The sequence below is a fragment of the Cyprinodon tularosa genome, unplaced genomic scaffold (assembly GCF_016077235.1).
Source record: "Cyprinodon tularosa strain WSP-4 unplaced genomic scaffold, ASM1607723v1 ctg783, whole genome shotgun sequence".
Taxonomy (NCBI): domain Eukaryota; kingdom Metazoa; phylum Chordata; class Actinopteri; order Cyprinodontiformes; family Cyprinodontidae; genus Cyprinodon; species Cyprinodon tularosa.
Genome location: NW_024039544.1, coordinates 178,220 through 200,984, shown reverse-complemented (window position 1 = coordinate 200,984; position 22,765 = coordinate 178,220). Strand labels below are relative to the sequence as shown.

At 37.8% G+C, this 22,765-nt stretch overlaps 1 protein-coding gene across 1 annotated transcript in view; it reads right to left on the bottom strand.

Moving 5' to 3' along the window:
* The window catches only part of LOC119773780 (aspartate aminotransferase, cytoplasmic-like), a 35,079-nt gene extending 27,744 nt beyond the window's left edge, over nt 1-7,335 (bottom strand). The window contains exon 1 of the mRNA XM_038270912.1: nt 7,112-7,335. Within this exon, the coding sequence (XP_038126840.1) occupies nt 7,112-7,220 (109 nt within the window). The 5' untranslated portion in view covers nt 7,221-7,335. The remainder of the gene's footprint in view (nt 1-7,111) is intronic.
* Nucleotides 7,336-22,765: the final 15,430 nt, after the last annotated feature.

The following is a 22,765-nucleotide window of genomic DNA, read 5'->3' as shown; positions in this document are numbered from 1 at the left end:
CACTATTATTTGACCTTTCTTTGATTTCACTTTGACTGGCACAATTGAGAGCTTACAATCTTGTTCCCCGGCCCCAGTAAGACCACTAGTCTGGACTGTGACAGGAGTGTTGTCTGCCTCAGTGTCAAGTTTGACCCGGTTCTTCTTGTCGTGGATATGAAGTATACTTGGATGTCTAAAACCACAGATTTTGCATGAAAGGCGATTTCTGCATTCCTTGCTGATGTGTCCTGTGCCCAAGCAACCAAAACAGACATTATTCTTCATAAAATATGAAATCTTCTCATTATGAGGTTTATTACCAAACAGAGAACATAAATCCAATGTGTGTCCACCTTTGCAAAACAAACAAATCTTCACAGCAGTCTGATGTTCTTGAGCCTCTGAAAAATTATTTCTCCCCACAGCAGATATGGTTGTACCAAAGCTACTCCCTCGAGTTCTTAGACGAGGAGAACGTTTCTCACCATCACTATTCTTGACTGTTAAGTATGTTGGAGCATCACATAGATTTCCAAAGACAGGATCTGTAATAATTTTAACTTGACGTTCAAGGAAGAAAACAATGTCAGTAAATGTACACTATATTGCCAAAAGTATTTGCTCACCCATCCAAATTATTGGAATCAGGTGTTCCAATCACTTCCATGGCCACAGGTGTATAAATTCAAGCACCTAGGCATGCAGACTGTTTTTACAAACATTTGTGAAAGAATGGGTCGCTCTCAGGAGCTCAGTGAATTCCAGCGTGGAACTGTGATAGGATGCCACCTGTGCAACAAATCCAGTCGTGAAATTTCCTCGCTCCTAAATATTCCACAGTCAACTGTCAGCTGTATTATAAGAAAATGGAAGTGTTTGGGAACGACAGCAACTCAGCCACGAAGTGGTAGGCCACGTAAACTGACGGAGCGGGGTCAGCGGATGCTGAAGCGCATAGTGCGAAGAGGTCGCCAACTTTCTGCAGAGTCAATCACTACAGACCTCCAAACTTCATGTGGCCTTCAGATTAGCTCAAGAACAGTGCGCAGAGAGCTTCATGGAATGGGTTTCCATGGTCGAGCAGCTGCATCCAAGCCATACATCACCAAGTGCAATGCAAAGCGTCGGATGCGGTGGTGTAAAGCACGCCGCCACTGGACTCTAGAGCAGTGGAGACGCGTTCTCTGGAGTGACGAATCGCGCTTCTCCATCTGGCAATCTGATGGACGGGTCTGGGTTTGGCGGTTGCCAGGAGAACGGTACTTGTCTGACTGCATTGTGCCAAGTGTAAAGTTTGGTGGAGGGGGGATTATGGTGTGGGGTTGTTTTTCAGGAGCTGGGCTTGGCCCCTTAGTTCCAGTGAAAGGAACTCTGAATGCTTCAGCATACCAAGACATTTTGGACAATTCCATGCTCCCAACTTTGTGGGAACAGTTTGGAGCTGGCCCCTTCCTCTTCCAACATGACTGTGCACCAGTGCACAAAGCAAGGTCCATAAAGACATGGATGACAGAGTCTGGTGTGGATGAACTTGACTGGCCTGCACAGAGTCCTGACCTCAACCCGATAGAACACCTTTGGGATGAATTAGAGCGGAGACTGAGAGCCAGGCCTTCTCGTCCAACATCAGTGTGCGACCTCACAAATGCGCTTCTGGAAGAATGGTCAAAAATTCCCATAAACACACTCCTAAACCTTGTGGACAGCCTTCCCAGAAGAGTTGAAGCTGTTCTAGCTGCAAAGGGTGGACCGACGTCATATTGAACCCTATGGATTAGGAACGGGATGTCACTTAAGCTCATATGTGAGTCAAGGCAGGTGAGCAAATACTTTTGGCAATATAGTGTAGCTCTGCGATGCTGCTTCTCTTGGATGTCGCATGCTGCTGTGCGCCATTTATCTTTCAACTTATAAGGCAATCTTCTAATTACAGCAAGCATATTGGCAGGTGTATTTAATTCTGAAAGATCATAAACATCCTCCATCGCATTGCAACATCCACGTAAGAACAAACAGTATGCCTGAAGTGCTTTTCCATCTTCTGATTTAATCAAAGGCCATGAGTGTATTTTATTCAGATAAGCAGATGCAATGACATGTCCATTTCCAAAGTGCTCATACAACATAGTCTTTGCTTTTATATATCCAGCACCATCAGACATATGTTGACAGCTTTTGACAAGTTGGCAGGGCTGACCCCTAGTGTACTGTGCAAGATAATGCAGGCAATCATCAGGATTATCGGTCTTTGCTTCAATAACCTGTTCAAATGTACGCATAAAAGCCTGGAAGTGAAGAGGATCACCATCAAAAGGTTGAATGTCTCTTCTAGGTAGAGAAGAAAGGCTTTGTTGACGTACTAACATACAAGTTAATTCATTTTGTTTGTCCATGATGGACAACAGGGTTTCATTGGCTACTGGTTGAGCAGCTTCCTGGAGAGGCATATATGAAGATTTCTTTGTTAGATGATCGGAAGGCCTCGTAAAAAGAGGTGTAGTTTTTTCCCTTGTCGCATTCTGTTGCATTGTTTTTACTTGCAGCTCTGCATTTCCAAAAACTGTATTTCTCTTTGGAAGTGTCTGTGGAACAAAAGTCTTTGCGTCTGCTTTAAGAATCTCAAGAGCTTTTCCTTTTGTTTTGAAATATGATTCCATTCCATTGGATTTCTGTGAAGCTGTGCTTTGCACTGCAGATCCAGTTTTCAGCACATTTACTTTTGCAGCAGTTGAAGCTATTTCTGCTTCAAGTTGAAGCTGTTCTTTCCTTTTCCTCAGTTGCTCCTCTTGTTCTTCCAGAGCATGTTTTTCTTTCAGCATATTTTGACGTGTGAGCAAGGCGGCCATTTCAGCTTCAGCCCTGAGACGTGCAGATGCAGTGGATGATACTTTGGAGCTTGACCTGCTCCCTTGATTTGAAATACTATCAGATGGCAACACATCCTCCTGGTTATCATGCTGGGGATTAACAGACTTTCTATGTTCCATGTGCTGTTGAACCTCCACCTTTCCTCCTACAGGAGATTTCTCTGACTGTAGCATGTCGGAGGATGGCCTGCTTGAGCATTTATTGATTTCAGAAAGCCATATTTCAACATCCTCAGTAAACCCCTTTATTGTATTTTGTGATGCTTGAGAACCATGTGTTTTGCTGATGTTTTTCATCAGATGGAATTAAAGTCAACAGAGATTCATGCAATGCATTGGCATCCTTAGAGAGGTGCCTTAACTCATCCAACTGTAACTTTACTTGTGAGTAATTTTCATCACCTTTCATTAGATCTTTGAGAGAAGCAATTAGACCTTTCATTTTATTTACATGCCTTTTCCGTTCTGTTTGGATAGTTTCAATTTTATTTGCAAGAGCCTTCTCAGTGAGAACGATAGTTCTTTTATCCTTTTCAGGTTTTTCACCAACAGATACAGTAGATGATCCACTCATTTTGCGTCATTTAGTTGCCAAAAAATCCAAATCACAGGAAACTTCAAAGCACCAGCTTGCAGAGATTACGCAGAGCCACACACACACGCGCGCATCAAATCCTGCAGCCTGAGTCCAACAGCAAACATAGCAGGGGGCGTGTCACGACAGCTTCACCAAACAGAAGCAAACTGGGTTTAAACAGCACAAACATGCCGATTACATACCCCCATCGTCTTCTCCTTCTTTATGAAGTTATCAATTTCCGTAGGTGTAGTGTGGGCTCGCGTCCGTTCCTGTGTGCTAGAAGCTCCGTTGCTGTCGTTTCTTTATCCAATTTTGCTGACAATTGTTGGCGACAGTCAAAACAACTAAGTCGCAGAGCGGCTGATTAGGGGAATCCTTGTTGACGCGCTCAAAAAGGTTCAGTCCAATATGCTGTTCAGATCCTTTTATTGATCTTCAAAAAAAACATGCAGGCAGCATACAAACAAATCCACAGGTTGGAGCCGTGATCAGGCGCAACAATAATCTCCAAAACTTAAAGCGGTCAGCAAAATGTAGACATCCCCCATCACCCACTCTCTGACACCAACACCAGGTGAACAGAACAGGTGATTTTACCAATCACCGCTGACACCACGTGATCAAAGCTATGCCCATTCACCACACATGCTACGAAGTTTCTCCGCAGTTCAGGGAGCGAGAGAAAGGTGACACTCGTTTATTTAAATCGGGGAGAGATGTGTTTATTTCCTGAAATTGTTCAGTAATGCTTTTACATTAAACGGACACCTTCTCCATTAGATTTAGACGACTGTGACGAGACGGGTAACCTGGCTGAGAGGCTGGCAGCTCCCGTTCACTGCCTTCTGTTTCCGCCGAGGCAGGCAGAAATAGAATGTCCCAGGCGAAGGTAGACCAATGTCACTGTGCACTTACCAAGTTCATCGTTAACAGATTCGATGAGAGAACTGGAATCGTGAAAATCGTATCAATTCCAAACCCTAGTTGACAGTAAGATGACAAAAACAGAGCAGAACTGTGTTTTTGATGAGCAGTGACTGCTGTGCTGGAAAGCAGCCTGTATGACTGAGTATTTAGAGCCCAGATGACAATATTAAAATCGGATAAAATCCAACATCAGCGTCCAGAATGCAGACTGGGCGTTTATTCATTAAAATCAATTAAGTGAATTTTCTGTTGATGATTGAATTTAGGAAAAATCCAGATATTTTTCCATCTACTAATGCACTTCTTGGGAAACCATAGTACAGGGTGACATCACTTGATCACTTTTTGTTCTTAAATGTGTCTGTATACCTTATAAACTAGCTCATTGTGATACTAACGTCTGCTGACATTTAACATGTTTGTTGTGAAACATTGTTTAACAAGCATTTCACAGCTTGAATGTCGGTACCCTTTAAATTAAGGTCATCTCCCTAATGGGACGACTGAAATAATAGTTTTTGAAAGCAATGTTATGTGTGTTATTTTCATTATAAAACATAAAAGCTGGGGGGAAAAAAAGGAAATGGATAAATTGGATTTGGTAGGAAAAAAATCTGGGATTAGAGTTTTAAGCCATATCGTCCAGCCTTACCAGCCTGCTATTGGATATGTATCTGATTTAGTACAACAAATGGAAGTAGAAAAAAAAAAAATCTCCTTTTTTTGGAGGTGAAAAGATCGAAAATGGCCGCCGCTCTGACTGACATAAAAAACTGGGATATAAGGCACTATTGGGCAATAAAATAAAAACAGAAAGGATTTGGGTCTCATTAACAAGCAGTGTGAAAGTAGCTTTAGATTTCAGTTAGTCATAATTTATAGTATGCATGTTACCCTTACACTAACACTTAGAAACACTACTTAGAAAAAAGACAAAGCTGGTCTATTGGGACATATCCTTAGCTAGTATTGTGTTAGAAAAAAAACAACTAAATTCTAAATAAATTCTCATTTAAATCTCTAAATATCTATTAATATAATAAAAGATCAATTAAAAATATTTATGTTCTACTGCCCTCACAGACATCATTAACTACAATGACTTTATTAATTTGCTGTTTAATTTTAATATGATAAGTTATTAACACAGTCATGTAATTCAAGTAACGCTAACTAGAGGTTCACAAAACATGAAATTACAGTTAACAGCTTAGTTTTTTTAAGCATTTTATTAGAAGATTTTATTTAGATTAAATGCCTGATGCTTGTTGAATATTGCATTTTTTGTTGTTATATTTAAACGAATGTAAATAATCGTGTTAGATGGGCAGATTAGATTGCATAAAACTGATACCAGACTTTATGATATTGGCACTGATTGTCACTCAGACAAATCAATATAACATCGTGTTATGATTTAGATGGCGATTAACACCATAAATATGCATCACAATCCTAACAACACAAAAATATTAAAGATCACATTATTATTTTGTTTATTACTATATTAATATAACAGCCACATTAGAGTCATATTTTAAGAAACAAAAAAAATATTTTTTTTATTGAATCAAACTGTGAGAAACTCACAGGCCAATAATAATAAAAAAATTAAATTAAATAAAAAGACTGGAGACCACCCCCCAAGTTACATAGAAATACTTCTATGAATATGAAGTAATAACATTCATTTTAAAAAGATATACATATACTATTTAAATGTACTTGTAGTTATTGAATGATACATTAAATTATTTAATGGCAATTGTTTTTATTATTTAATGTTTTCGTCATGTCTGAATAATGCATTTCATAAATAATTAAAAGTTATATCTAGGGTGGTCCTATTCTTTGCTCCTGTTCATGCATATCTATTAAATCTAACTCAGTGCTGTTTATTTGTTTTTTTAATATAAGTTTTTGAATTTGTATATATATATATATATATATATATATATATATATATATATATATATATATATATATATATATGTTTTTTTTTCTAATTGTCTTTTCTCTTTGTGTGAGTTTTTAAGATTGAAATGTGTTTTAAAAAGTTTTAGCTGAGTTCGATACTCCAAGGTGAAATATTGGTATTGTATTGGAAAAAGTTAAATTAGCACACTGATGCTTACATTTACCTATTTTAAAGTATATTAATAAATTTCATTGGAATTTTCATTTATATTTTTAAAATGTGTTTATATATTGTGTCATAAATCCCTGCGATTAAATCCCAATAAGTGTAAATAAAACAATAAACTATATAATTTTCAATTAATGTTTAATGTTATGATATGTTAGCATTTTTAATTAATTGGATGTTTATTGAACAAACAGAAGAAATAACTCCTGAGAAAAGTTCTAGGAGTTTATAAAACTTCTGACAGACTGGAGGTTAGTTAGGTAACGAAGCAGTCACGAGACGAGGCTAAGATTTGCTAAAGAGAATGTTTTTACAATGATACTTTACAATCTAAATTCCTATTCATAACGACAAAAAACCCAAAGGTGCAAAGGCTGAAAGATGGAGAGCAGCTAGCTTGTTATGAAGGTGCAGAAGGTGCTAAAGAAGGTCAAAGCGAGGAGAGAAGCTCCAGCATGCTAGCATGGTGACATCATTACCGCACGAGCTCAGAGAAAAAGCGGCTCTCTGAAGTTTCTCCTAAGCTCACTCACAAACAGCACACAGCCATGACAAGTTATGCTAGCTTTAGCTTAGCTTTAGCCTCAGCTGACAGCTGCCTGCTCTTACCTCCAACTCCCAAGTTCACCTTCTGAGGGTGACTGTCCTCTCTAAAGTCAGCGGTCAGTTTAAAGACGGCTACAGGCGGGGCCTGCGGGACATCGCTGAACAGGGACATGGCTCAGGCCGAAAGGAATAATCCCGGTGTGCGACGAGGAGAGAGCCGATAAAAGCCAATGACAGAGACAGAGCGGGTTCACCTTCAGTCCTCTGTTTCAGGACATGAGCGTAATCTGCGTCAATCCAACTACCAATAGAAAGGCGCGTTCTAGACGTCAGCCCCCAAAGCAGCCAATCAGAGTGAAGAACGCTTCTCCAAAGTAAAGCATGGAGTTTTATTGATACTGGATTCACTAAGAAATCAGTTTAATTTAGTCCAACTTACTTTTGAACAGATAAATGAATTGGTTAATTTGAAGTATTTAAAAATGAGAACATATTGTAAAGCAATTAACATGAAAAAAGAGTTAGCGTTCAGAAATGCATAATTAAATCAATGCAACACGGTCCAGTCAGAGAAAGGTTGAAATATTTCAAAACAGAATTAATTAAATGTAAACAGCTGGTAAAGAGTTATTTTTTTTTGGAGGAACAGGAGAGTGGGTGGAGTGGTTGACCTTGCTGCAATCCCTTCTCCTTGCCAGGCATGTAGAAATGCCCCCCCTCCCTTTTAAGAAGAAGAACCTCTTAAAGAACCAACGCCTTGAAGGGAGAGGCAAGAGAAGCCAAATAAAAATAAAATAAAACACAGGGGGAAAATCTTCCATTCAAGTCAAATAAAAACAACATTATTGACCCCCAATGGGAAAATAAAAATTGCTGTGACTCATTGTTAATACTGTTTTTGTTTTGTTTTTCAACGAGTTATTGTAGATGTTGACAGCTGTAGGCAGGAGGGCAAGGGGTAACTTTCTCTGACTAGGAAAAGTCTACAGAGTTAGGCTACTTGTAGAGTTAATTTCTCAACCAAATCAGATGTTTGTGCTTCCACCTGTCTTTCTCTGGAAGTCAGATGAAAAGGCATCTGGAGAGGCTGAATTATAAGTCACCGGTTCCAGATTCACTCACAGAAATAATTCACCCAGTTTTTTTTATTTATTATATAACATATTCCATTTACCTTTTTTTTTTTGACACAAATCTATTAAATAAACCTTAAATGATCCATATTCATTAGTTTAATATAGCGTATTTTAGTGCTTGAATTGCATAAAGGTAGCCTGAATGTTATGGAATTCCAACAAATAAACTTTATGTATTGGAAATAAAAACCATGATTAGCAATAATCTTGAGCTATCTTTATAGTTATGCTGCTATAGGTTTAGACGTTTGGAGGACATAGGGACCCCTATTTCATCATTGTGCTTCATTCTATTTCTATTCTCCCACTCTGCAGAATCTGTTAGTTCTAACGTTCTGCTCTCTCTGCTTTTTGTCACAGTAGTTTCGCCTTGTCTGTTCCTGTCTGGCTGTATCTCCATCCTGGAGAGAAATATCAGCTGTGCTGCTGCCATCAACACCTTTGTTTATAGATGTTGGAGATCAGCCTGTTTTCCAGTGTAGTCCTGTTTCTCTGACTGTGACTAGCTGGATGTGCTTTCTTCATCCTCTGTGAGTTTTTTTGACATGTTTCATACTAAAGTGGTTTTACTTCTAAACTTGTAGTATTTGAAATGTACTTTAGGGTAAAAAAAATGTGATGCTATTTTTTCTGCCTATTGGAAAATTGCTGTTAGGATTTTAATAAAAACACCTCTTACATATTAATTAGGTTAAATTTACTAGAGTAACTTACTTTAAAGAATGGTTTTATTGTCCAATACATTTTACTTCACTCTGGCTGTATACCGCTTTGAAAATGTCACTAAATTATTTGATTAGAGGCGGACAAAATAAGATTTGATCTTCTTTCTGCTCCCTTTTGCTCATGGGTAAATGTATAACAAAAGGTTTTAGGAATTAGAATCAGTTGAAAATCAGAATTTGAAAGAAAAAAAAATCTGAGTAATATTTTTTATAAAATATATTTTTTCTTACTTGGAGTACGTTTTGAATTACTTAATTACTACTGAGTAAAAAACAAGCTTTTTCAAAATAGAATAGAATAGAATAGAAAATCTCTTTATTGTCTTGCAATGGGGAAATTCTGGTGCAAAAGTATTATAGAAAAAGTGGTCAGAAAAATGTGGACCTTAGAAAAATGTATAAGAATAACATAATAGTGAAAAGTTAAAAGATAAACAATAAAATACTGTACTATAAAGTGTTTTAACCATTTAAAAATGTGCACACAGATAATAAAAGGACATTTTTACAGTAATGGATATTTGAAAATAGCTGCAGCATTAAAGATGTGCAAAACATGACAGAAGCATGTTATTTAACTAAGATAGAAGCTGTGCATCATCATTTTTAAGCAAAAGAGCTCCAGGAAAAACAAAAAACACACAGTTAATGTTTATGTTCAAATTAGGGTTTTCTTCATTATTTTAAACAAGTTTACTTTAAATCAGGTGATCCTATCATATATCATAATGTCATTGGAGGTATTTACACTGTTCTAACCTGTACATTACCTCCAGGAAAGGCTTTTCTCATAAGCTATGTTGAACAAAAATTATCTAGGAAAGTGTTTCTTCTGTCTGGATTTTTTATTCTTTAATTTACATCATTCGTCTGTTTTAATTATTATATTGTAATTCATTAAATGTACCAGAATTAGCACTTAACTTTACATATTGTCTTGGAACATTTAACATTGTAAACCTGATGCTATGATGAGTTATTCATTACTTTTTTAGGCTTTTTACAAAACAGACTACTTGTTTAACATTACTCTTTCTTAAGTCGCTTCTCCGGTGGATACTATTGACTCTCAAGGAAAAATATGATGAAGCAGTAAGTGCAATGGTTGGGTGATTTTTTTAGATATATGACAGCCTCAAATCTAATATGTATGTTGTACTTCATTATGGCCACAAGGGGTCAGTGTGGTCTTTTGAAAAAGCAACAGTCTTTCTTGCTTTAAAACTTGATAGGAGCTACAGCTACAAAGGAGTGACGCTGTAAATACTTTTAGCATATATAAATAGTTTCAGTATTTTATCTACTTAGTGCGCAAAGGCACATCCTATATCTTATCTATCACTTTCTCACAAAAATATCCACTGTCTCTGTCCAGGTGTATTTCAGTTTGCTTTAAAACCCTGAAAGGTTCCTTACAAAATATGAATCATTCTAGTTTATTGTCCCTGAGGATGTTTGACCCAAACAAGGAGGGGTAATAAATGTTTATATTTTAAACTTAATCTTATAATTACAAGCTTGAGATTGATGATTCCTAAGTCGTTCTGTTTGCAGATGTTTTATGTATATATATATATATATATATATATATATATATATATATATATATATATATATATATATATATATATATATATATATATATATATATATATATAAAATATATATATATATATATATATATTTTTTTTTTTTTTTTTTTTTTTTTTTTTTACTGTGCATCCAGAAGTGGTGACGGACTCATAATTTTTATGGATAGATTGATATATCAACTGTAAAAAAAATGTATTTACTTATATAATTTTTAAATAGTGTGAATGTCATTAAAATATTGCCTGAAAGAAAATCAATGCAATGTTGGAAAAGGATAACACAAGAACACAAATATATATTTAAGTTCCTTTAAAGTTAGTGCAGGGAGAAAGTGCGCAGCTTTGAAATGAGATCCAACAGCCTTATCTGAAGGATATTCTGTGTCATTAAACTACATGCAGCCATGTGCAGAGGCGGCTCTAGACCAAATTTACCAGGGGTGCAGGATGAGGCCTGTTGCTCTTCATGGGAGCACAAGAATAATAATAAAAAACAAAAAAAATCTAGAAAAAAATAAAAATGTTCTTAAAGTCGTAGGCAGGCGGCTGTTCCACTGTTGCATTTCTGAATTCTCCCGAGTGGTGCACGACTTTACACGAGTGAATAAAGTGAATGTGATTGGTCGATTATCAAAGCGGAATTGTTGTGGCGGAAGGTTCGCAAGCACGTTTGGTTGTGGCTGGTTTCTTTGAAGCATCTTGCTAACCAGTTAGCAACTTAGTGCTAGCAGGTTCCCAATGGGAAATTCCATTGGGACCAAGTAGCACTAAATTGGTGACTTAGAAACGACGCTGTCAAGGAACGCTATGGACAGCGGAAACATGCAAGAGGAGGAGAGTTTAGTGTCGGAGGTCGTGGATGACTCTCCTCCGACATCCATTTTTCATTTAGAGGAGGAAAGCGGGGAGGAAGATGCAAAACCTTGGTTTGGTGTAGAAGGCTTCCAGCCGTACATGTTTGAGCCCTTGCCTCGCAACGCTGCCAGTTCTGTTAGCTCTACGCCTGCCGAAGACACAGACGTCCATCCCCGTGAACACTGGGACGGAACTCAATGGGAAAGGAAATTATTCTTATTTCAACCGTTGCATATATTAGCTGCGACATATGAATCAAGATGCTATGACTGAAAAAATTGGATTGACAGATGATCGTTGATACACTATATTGCCAAAAGTATTTGCTCACCTGCCTTGACTCACATATGAGCTTAAGTGACATCCCGTTCCTAATCCATAGGGTTCAATATGACGTCGGTCCACCCTTTGCAGCTAGAACAGCTTCAACTCTTCTGGGAAGGCTGTCCACAAGGTTTAGGAGTGTGTTTATGGGAATTTTTGACCATTCTTCCAGAAGCGCATTTGTGAGGTCGCACACTGATGTTGGACGAGAAGGCCTGGCTCTCAGTCTCCGCTCTAATTCATCCCAAAGGTGTTCTATCGGGTTGAGGTCAGGACTCTGTGCAGGCCAGTCAAGTTCATCCACACCAGACTCTGTCATCCATGTCTTTATGGACCTTGCTTTGTGCACTGGTGCACAGTCATGTTGGAAGAGGAAGGGGCCAGCTCCAAACTGTTCCCACAAAGTTGGGAGCATGGAATTGTCCAAAATGTCTTGGTATGCTGAAGCATTCAGAGTTCCTTTCACTGGAACTAAGGGGCCAAGCCCAGCTCCTGAAAAACAACCCCACACCATAATCCCCCCTCCAACAAACTTTACACTTGGCACAATGCAGTCAGACAAGTACCGTTCTCCTGGCAACCGCCAAACCCAGACCCGTCCATCAGATTGCCAGATGGAGAAGCGCGATTCGTCACTCCAGAGAACGCGTCTCCACTGCTCTAGAGTCCAGTGGCGGCGTGCTTTACACCACCGCATCCGACGCTTTGCATTGCACTTGGTGATGTATGGCTTGGATGCAGCTGCTCGACCATGGAAACCCATTCCATGAAGCTCTCTGCGCACTGTTCTTGAGCTAATCTGAAGGCCACATGAAGTTTGGAGGTCTGTAGTGATTGACTCTGCAGAAAGTTGGCGACCTCTTCGCACTATGCGCATCAGCATCCGCTGACCCCGCTCCGTCAGTTTACGTGGCCTACCACTTCGTGGCTGAGTTGCTGTCGTTCCCAAACACTTCCATTTTCTTATAATACAGCTGACAGTTGACTGTGGAATATTTAGGAGCGAGGAAATTTCACGACTGGATTTGTTGCACAGGTGGCATCCTATCACAGTTCCACGCTGGAATTCACTGAGCTCCTGAGAGCGACCCATTCTTTCACAAATGTTTGTAAAAACAGTCTGCATGCCTAGGTGCTTGAATTTATACACCTGTGGCCATGGAAGTGATTGGAACACCTGATTCCAATAATTTGGATGGGTGAGCAAATACTTTTGGCAATATAGTGTATATGATTGGCCGAGTTTAGGTGTTCAGGCTGAAGTAGAACTAACTGACCTACATAAGATAACGAAAAAACACCCACAGATTTTAAGACAGGATTTTTTTATTTTTTTTTAATTGAAATGTTACTTTTGGGACAATATGGTCTGATAAAGAGTACATTTATATACATGTTTAAGCCAGATTGATTTGACATTTAAATATGATTTCCCTACGATTATAAAGGAATAAAAAATACCAAAGGAAGAAGTATTTTTATTTTCTTATTTTACACATAAATCATCTTAGTCCATCTCCAAATTGTCTTTCCTTCTTAAATCAGGGGAAACTACACTTACTTCAAGAAATATTGTGCTACTTGCCAAAAGCAACAACTTTTGCTGTGAGTGTTTTCAGTACAGGGGCCATAGCAGGGTCCAGGACCAGTTCTAGAGGGGTACTGGCCCCTGATTACAAATATCACCGAATTAAAGTCTATCTATTGTTTTCATTTTAAAATAGAAACTGATGTAGAAAAACTGCTTCAGCAGCACTCTGATAAAATGTAGATTCCATAGACATTTGAAAGTTAATTAGAAAAAGCTTTCTATGTCTAACTGTCACAAACACAGCCAAGAAGAATTTTTAAACCTTTTTCGGGACTTTAACCGGAACACCGTGCTTTGATCAGATGGGAGTTTGGTTTCCAGCATCACTCAGAAGCAGCCTGGTGAATGATCTGTTATGCTGCGAACCTGTTTTTCCTCCAAAGGGAAAAGACGTGATAAATCTAACAGACTTTAGTGTGCTGAGCGCTGCTCTTCTCTGGGACTTTCAGCTGGATAATGATCTAAAGCGTCTGGCCCCATCAACACGGAAACTGTTCAATGTTCAGAAAATCCTCCTCCTTCCACGGACCGCTCAGTCCCCAGACCACCTGTGGGCTGCACCGCAGAGAGGAGAACATCAGAGAAGAATCCACAGAGATCCGTCTCTTGGTATGCTGTGAAATGTCACACTTTGGGTTTCCCCACGTCTGCATTGGTTCACATCCTTCTATTCATATCCATTAATTGCTTGTGCAGCCATAAACTGGGATCAGTTTAAATCAGGTAAAATCCTGCATTCCCTCCCACTGTTTGCTGATAATAGATGCAGAGATCTGTTGGGATGTTGCTGCTTCTCTCCATCATTCAGTTGGAAGACTTTGATGAACAGCCTTGGCCTTATACTCTGCAGCAGGATCCACTTCAGATTTTTACTCAAACATCTTCTTGAACCTGTTAAAGGCAGATAGGTAGTCGAAGCCAGTTAGGACTTTTCTTTTTAAAAATGTCATCCTTGATTGAACGAACCTCCAGGTTGTTCACCGGCAGAGCTTAAATCTTTTATTTTTTTTTTTTTTTAACAGAACACAAACACACTCACTCCACTTGCCACACATCATCCTGTGATGGCCACAGATGACAAACAAGACCTCCATTTCTTTTCTTCTTTTTTGGCTTTTCCGTCTGCCTCTCCAGACACACTCCGCTGAACCATCAACAGTTTTAGGTTTCAAAGGACCGAGGGGCTCATGCTTCTGCATGTAGCCGATTGAGTCAATTTGTCGACATGATGGATGTTTTGTGGCCTCAGCTCCTGCTCCCCTGCAGACTGCAGAGCGTGAAAGAATCATAAAACTGCTGTGAATCCTTAAAACAGGTTATGAAACCTGTTACCGTTCTGCTTTGACACCAAATCCATTTTACTTTCATTTTTCTGAAGAAAGCGTAAAACTGCATGCTGGAAAATCCTTAAATGTAGCTCGAAGGATGTTTTCCATACATAACAGAATCACCTTCAGCAGCTGTAACAGTAGAAACCTACATGACCTACATGAATTTAGTCATAACAGGCAGAAACACATGCTTCCCCTGCAGTGCGTGTGAATGAGGCAGCAGAAGCAGTTAAACAGGTGGAGCCATCACGCTGTCTTTACTATGCTTATGCACAGTGATAAATTGCTCATTGTTTTAAGCTCTGCTGCGTTTCCCACTGAAAGCAATTGAAAACTAAGAGCCGTCCACACACGGAAGTGATAATAATAATTAGTTCAAGCCAAGCAGTCAGATTATCTGACTTCCAGCAGCTGGAGAAACAAGAGATGCTACAGTTGGATATTCTCATTCAGCAGCTGTTATCCCGCTCCAAGGACAGCAATGGCCGACGGTGTGTGAATCCATTAGGCTCATACAGCCACCAACGCACCAATATTCTGACAATGTTTTTCCTTTAAGGTTTAGAAAATAGCATTGTAAGTTTATTGTGTTATGACAAAATAAACAAAAACTAAAGAAAAGACATTTATAGATGTACATTCAATATAATCAGATTTAATTAAACTGAAAAATTAACAGAAAGATCCCCAGAAGTCATCATATCCAACATGGCCGCCTCAGAACCCCAGCTGATTTACATCTCAATTCATTTTTCACAAACCTCCATATGCTACTGCTCCCACCCACCTTTCGCTATTATGTTGATCTCTTAAACTCAAATTTAATCACAGTTAAGTTTTTGATGGTTTATTTTCCCAGAATTCACCTGTGGAGGTCAACAGCCATCATTAAAGGACCCACAGTTAGTTGTAACAATTAACTTCCATTGAGAAATATTTATTTTTAGTGCAAAAACACTAAAAGACTGTAACCTCTTTAAATTTAAAATAATATTGTCACCACACTGTAAAGTCCAATAGCTGTCCAAACATAACAGTTAACTTACTAGGTTAGCAACAACATGCTATTATTGCTTATATTTATGAGGGTATTGTCACTTGTATGGAGGATAAAAAGTGCCAAAATTAAACAAATAAATACAGCATTAAATAAATAATGTGTCAATAATTAATTAAATGTGGAATTAAATAAATAAACCATTAAAAGAATCTGTCAAACTCACCCATCAAAGTTGGGGGGCGGGGTTAACGCGAATCAAGTCTCTGTAATCGATTTGCTTCGCCTTAATGTGCAGGGTGACCAATCAGGTGTTAGATAACCGCCCCCTAACTTTGATGGGTGAGTTTGACAGATTCTTTTAATGGTTTCGATGCACTGCGACACAGGACCATGAAATAATTAAATGCAAACTGAAATAATTATATATATTTTTTAAAATAAAATGAAGACAAATTTTATTAAATTAATGACGCATTTATATATTTAATTCCTTATTTATTTAATGAATTACACATTTAATTAATTGTTTATCGCTTTATTTATTTATTTAATTGTGGCACTTTATATTATTGACGTGGTTTTAATTAATGAATGACACATTTATTTATTTAATTCCAAATTTAATTAATTATTGACACATTTAATTATTTATTTAATGCTGTATTTATTTATTGAGTTTTGGCACTTTTTATCCTCCATACACTTGCACTGTGACAAATTCATAATACAAAGAAATCAAGGGGAAGATTACTTTATTTAGAGTTAAGCTAGCTAACACAAGACGTCACTCCCACTACACTCCAGTTCAGAGGTTGGCATCAATGTACATTAAAAAGTTGTTTGCTAACTGTGTGTTTGTTGTGTTTCTTAGCAAAAGTTGTGAGCTGGTTTAAATTTACCTTTTGTATCTATGCTTCTTTTTCTATGTCTGCTTCTGTCTCCTTGAACCCCAGTCGGCCTCGGCAGATGGCCGCTCACACTGAGCCTGGTTCCGCTGGAGGTTTCTTCCTGTTAAAAGGGAGTTTTTCCTCTCCACTGTCGCTACAAGCATGCTTAGTGTGAGGGATTGCCTTCCAGTCGATGAGTCGATGCAACCAACTGGTTTTCCTTAGATAGAAAACTTTAAGTCAATTTGACTGGATGATCTAGTTGAATTGTAAAATACCTTGAGATGACTTGTGTTGTGAATTGGCCTGTAGCTACATAAATACCTAAAACATCAAATAAAGCTATTATTTGGAATATTCGGTAAATATACATTCATAATTTAGGAATTGTACATATTTCCAACTTAATTTAAGTTAAAATTACAGTGTTATATAAAATCAGAATGAGAACTAAAAAAAACTTAAAAATTCAGCTGTATAAATAAGAGTATTTGTTTTTATTTGCTTTGAATTAAATTTAGTAGATGAAAACTGGGATCCTATTTCAATACCACTGAAGCTATCACCTCTTTGTCTGTAAATAATTAAAAAACAGAATTTTTTAAAAGAAAAAATAAAATAGATCCAAAGTCTGTCCCAGCGCATATCATCATTAGAATTTCTTTCATTATTATATCCTCGGTACAGGGTCCAGAACAGGGGCCAGAACATAATCTACAGGGGTTGGCCCCTGTCTAGAACCACCCAAGGCAAGAGAAGAGGGGAGAGTTGACTGAAGAGGTTGGTGTTAGCGGGGCTGCTGCTTGGAAATGCCATCCCAGATGGAAGTTATGCTACTCAGAGCTCTACTTTATAACTGAGGCTTTTAGCTGTTAGCATCAGGGAGCAAAACATTTTCACACTTATATTGGAAAGATGAATTACCACAACTGAATAATGCTTCACTGTCAGTTTAAACATTCATTTATGCCCATTTGATTTTGTTTAGCTCTAGCTAATGTAGTTAGCTTCAGCTAATGTATCACAAAGTTGATCACAAGCCAAAGACATTTGTTATTTTCATCAGATACCTCATGTATAGCATAGTCAGATCTAATCGCATCATCTACCCAGCATGCATTGCACAGGTGTAAACATGGCCACCTTCATCGGTGAAAAATAATCGAAGGTATAGATCCATCCACGATAACAAAGTTAATAGGAAGATTACAACATATTTAGGTCTGCGTATTTACAGCGATGGGACTAACGGCGTTGAAAGTAATGGCGTTACTAACGCAGCTACCTTGTTTAGTAACGAGTAATCAAAATGATTACTCTTACTGTAACTATAACGCAGTTACAATTGCCGACACCCCTACTGCACGTTACTCAGGTCACACAATGAACCTTTTTTTTTAATGATAGGACTCGTGTGCGCGTCATGAGAGAGGGGAGGATGGAGAGTGAGGAGGACTCCAGCGGCAAAACAGCGTTTTCCAGATGGAAATACTGGTGTTAGGTCGAGCTGCGTTTCCCCATCAGATACGGTTTCCCCTGCATCTCCGCACAGCGCGGCGGCACGATTGACCACGCAAGCGACAGGAAACGCGCATGCTCGCTAAAGGCGCGCAACAGCCGCCCACAGGGGAACTACGGAGAGCGTGAACGATCATTAGCCTATATGGAGAAAGGGAGAAATATGGATGGATGGATGGATGGATGGATGGATGGATGGATTGATGGATGGATGGATGGATGGATGGATGGATGGATGGATGGATGGATGGATGGATGGATGGATGGATGGATGGATGGATGGATGGATGGATATAGCTACATGTTGTAGTATCTATAACAACCCAAACACAGGATTTCAGAATTAGACATCCCCAGTTATTAATTTCATACACTCGCAAAAGTAACTCAATAGTTACTTTTACTACTAACTAGTTACTTTTATTGTGGAGTAACTCAGTTACTAACTCAGTTACTTTTTGGGAGAAGTAACTAGTAAGTATAACTAATTACTTTTTCAAAGTAACGTGCCCAACACTGCGTATTTACCTGGTTGTAAATCTCTTGAAATGTTCAGTACTGCAGTTTTTTTCTCAATGAAACCTTCCTGAAGTTAAGTTTCTTCACATATACCGTTAAAGTAGCACTAAAGGAAGCCCGGGGAACCCTTGATTTTCTCAGAATAATGGCACCAGATGGTTTTATCCTTAATTTGTTTCATGTGGAAACAAACTCTTGAAATATTTGGTTTTATGTGAGTGTGTGTTCAGGTGAGGTCTAAAGTGAGTTTCATCCACTGTTTGACTCGTTGGGCAATGAGAGGTTGCCTGTAGGGGAGGTCTGAGACAGGGGGAGACACTGTTTGGGGGATCAGGGAGATTCCTTGTCAGGTCAGTAATTATCAGATTTGTCTAGCCCCCAGCAGGAGCAGGATACACACACACGGACGAGCTCCCAAACACACACACATTCATCTAAAACACCCGTGGTCCTGGCAGTGTGAGTCCGAGAGAGGAGAGGGCCCCGGTGGAAAGAGTTGACAGGCAGACCCCCCGGGGAAGACGAAACACAGAGCTCCTCTTGACAGCTGATTAGTGCTTCATTCTTCCTGCTCCTGCTCAGAGATGCACGCTAGAACAGGTTCTGATATGTGCATGGGTAAACATCACTGAGCAGTTAAACAGCTCAACGAAACCTACAAATGTTTGTCAAAAAAGATGCAAACAGTGCTTCAATCCATGGAACACTAAATTTCTAGACACTTCTATTAACTATCATGAGGATGTAAAAAAAATCGGATTCATTCGTCCTGTTGGTTAAGAAACTGAAAACATGCAGCAGAAAAATTCAACGGACCCAAACAGACAGATGAAGAGCAGAAAAACTGAACAAAATGAGCCCAAATTCGTAGAAGTGATGACCTTAAAAATATATGCTTCTCTCTACATAAGGTTTTCAGTGGTTCCCAGTCTAAGGGGCCCCATGTAGAGCTCAGGATGGGCCCCTGGGTTTAATGACAATGAGAATATCAGCATGTTTAACGCCTGATGAAAAAATCACTCCTTACTACCTCACTTCTTTACATGATGCTTTTATGTGTGATTTATTTAAGGATATTTGTGGAATTTTAATCAATAAAGAAAAAAAATATATTTTTTGGACTCCGCTAAAATAAAAACCAAGATTTTCTTTCCTATATGTTCTTACTTATGGTGAAAAAAGGGAAGATGCAGCTTGAATCAAGATCTATTATTACAAGATCTATCTGTGCAGAAAGGCAACAGTGCAAACTGTAATGAGTCAAACTCCCAAAAAAATGTTTATTGAAATAAATCTCATGGTTGTCATTTTTTATTGCAGTTAAGATCACTGCACTTTAAGAGAAACGTAACATTCAGCTGATGCTGCTGACGACTCCATCAGGTCTTCTCCAGTCACCATCTTGTACTCAAGCATTTAAAAAATTGCAGGAATATCTATGGAAGTAAATCTGTGTCGCTGGGATTTGAATTAAAAATGCCACTGAAATTTAAATGTTGTATGTTTGTACTTACTGTTTCAGTGTTAAAATATATTCAGAACTAATTTTTGACCTAAAAAAATCCATTGTCGTTATTTTTACACAGTTGAAATTTCATTTGTTATTTTCTCTTCAAGCTAAAAATTCACATTACTATTTCAAAGTGATTACATTTTCAATACTTATTTTTCAGTTTAATTTTTGAGTGTTAAAAAAATCTGCATATAAAAAAATTCAAGCTTTCAAAATTCAAACTCAATATTTTCAGCCTCCTGAGATTCAACTGGCTCTATTTCACCGTCCTAAATTCAGCGTCTAAATTCAGTGTAAAAAAGGGAAGGGGTTACTTCAGGTCAAAGACATTAGCAATGGATTGTGGCGTCCAACACCCAGCCAATCCCGTTACGTTTTCTTAGTCACGTGACATACAGAAGGAAAACCAGCATGCAACATTTAAATTTCAGGAAATTCTACATTCATAAATGTAAGTTTACACATTCCAAAATATCTTTTATTGCTTTTAACAATGAGGTCAAGCAATATGTCAACGCGATAAAGTATTCTCTTAACCTCTTACACCCTCAGGGAGTATAAATAAATTTCTGCCTGACAAAAACACACAAAAGTAAATCACTTATAGCCTCACAGCTATTTGATTTAAGGAGAAACTTTTGGTACCTCTGTAAAGGTAAGATGTCATAGAATGGTTTTCTGGTGTCAGCACCATTGTAGCTTTGACCCTGCCTGAAATATTAGGGACAAAATACAAAATATTTTGCATTTTTTGAACCTTGCCAACATTTTCTTTGAAATAAACATTGCAAAACACTACCAAAATATTATTTATAGCACAAAAAAGTAGTACAGACTTTTAAATCTAAATGTTGTATAAAAATATACCAAATTTGGACTCAATCAGATGAATCATATTTATTTTAGAATGGTATTAGTAAGAAATTTCTTAGGCGGAGGGGCCATTTTGGCACATTTATCCAAAAAGGTCACCAAACTGTGCCAAATGTGTTTTTTACATCAATACTGGGGGTTTGTTAAAATTACGAGGTCACGTAGCAGCTGGACCCACCGGTGGGTCCGTAGGGTTCTAGGGGTTAATCAAAAGGCAACAAAAACTGTAAATGTGTGTAAACAATTTAATATCTTTTTGCAAATTGTGCTTTCCCTGGCAAAATGTGATGTTTTTCATTTTTGTTTTTAGTTTTATGTCAAAACACCAGCAATGTTGGATACTGCACAGTGTAATATTTTCTCAATGGAGACGAATGTTCGTGTATTTTTGTAAAGTGTGCAATTGTAGAATAAAAAAAAAAAAAAACATTTCAATTTCAGTGGCATTTTTAATTCAAATCCCAGCGACACAGATTTACTTCCATAGAGAAGCAAATAAAAATCTAATCCAATCCACTTTATTTATATAGCACGGTTTAAATAAACACAAGGTTTCCAAAGTGCTGCACAAAAAGATAAAATAACTAAAATAAATAAAAGTAAATAAAATAAAAGCACTGCCCGCACAAAAATGTATCACGACATCATGGCATCCAAAAAGAGGTTTTTTTCTGTCAGTGTGTGAGACAGATATATGGACAGGATTAAATGGTGAGTTCAAATATGAACCATCTTTAAAAAACTTTCAAAAGAGAAGCTGAAGGATGGGTGTATGCAAGGCCAAAAATTCTATGTTGGATATTATTACGTGTAAATAATCTCACATCATCTTACATTTCTCTCTGATTTTACTTGTTATTGTCTGTTTCAAATAAAAAACATAAATTTCTTCCTTATTTTGCAAAGATTACATGCGATGAGTTGATTTTGATTGTTTGGCCTCTTGGCTCAAACATGGAAGGAAATCATGAGTCTTGATCAAACTAAAATCACTCTTCACGGCTTCCTGCTGACAGATACTTTAGAGAAAATAAATATTGAAAACACTGAAAGTTTTCTAATGTTTCTTACCGACAGATCTGGATAAACACAGCATGTTGGAAATGGTCGAATTAATCCACAGACACAAAGAAACGCATCGGTTACCTACGCCAGAAAAATGTTCTGCTGCAGAAAGATTCCAAAGCCGATGAGACAAATCTTTGCCTTAACCCGTCAGCGGTTGTGTGATCCCCTTGGTTATGGTAAAGCTTTTTATCACATATCAGTTACTAAAACAGCTAATAATCATTTGCACTAATAGAGGGAAGGATTGCTTTCTAAATACGGGGATTTTCTGGGATTTCTTTGCATTTTTAAAGCTTTATTCCCTCGTCTCATTGGAGTGTTGAACCACAGGCCCATTAGACCTAAGAAAGTTAATCTATTTCAGTGCCTCAGTTCATTAAATGATTGATTTCATAAAGACCGATGTTTACACGTCCTTCTGTCAATTATGGCTTTCACTTAATAAAAGCACTTTTGGGATTAGAAAAGTACGTTAAACTAATGAAAACACAACTGTGGGCTTAAAAAAAGAATGTTTAATAGCTGCTTAAAAGGTTGTGTTCAAAAGCAGAGGTGTCAAAACTAAGTACAAATACTTAGTTACTTTACTGAAGCAGCCTTTTTCTGTCTGTACTTTACTTTTGAATTTCTAAGTGAAATGTTAAATCGGTCCAGGAGAAAAACCAGTACAGTCTCTTCTGTCAGCACATGTCATCACAATAAATTTATTTAATATCGCAGTGCAAAAACCGATGTTAAAAAGTAAAATAGTTCTTAAAATAACTGTATTTGACTTGAGTTTGAGC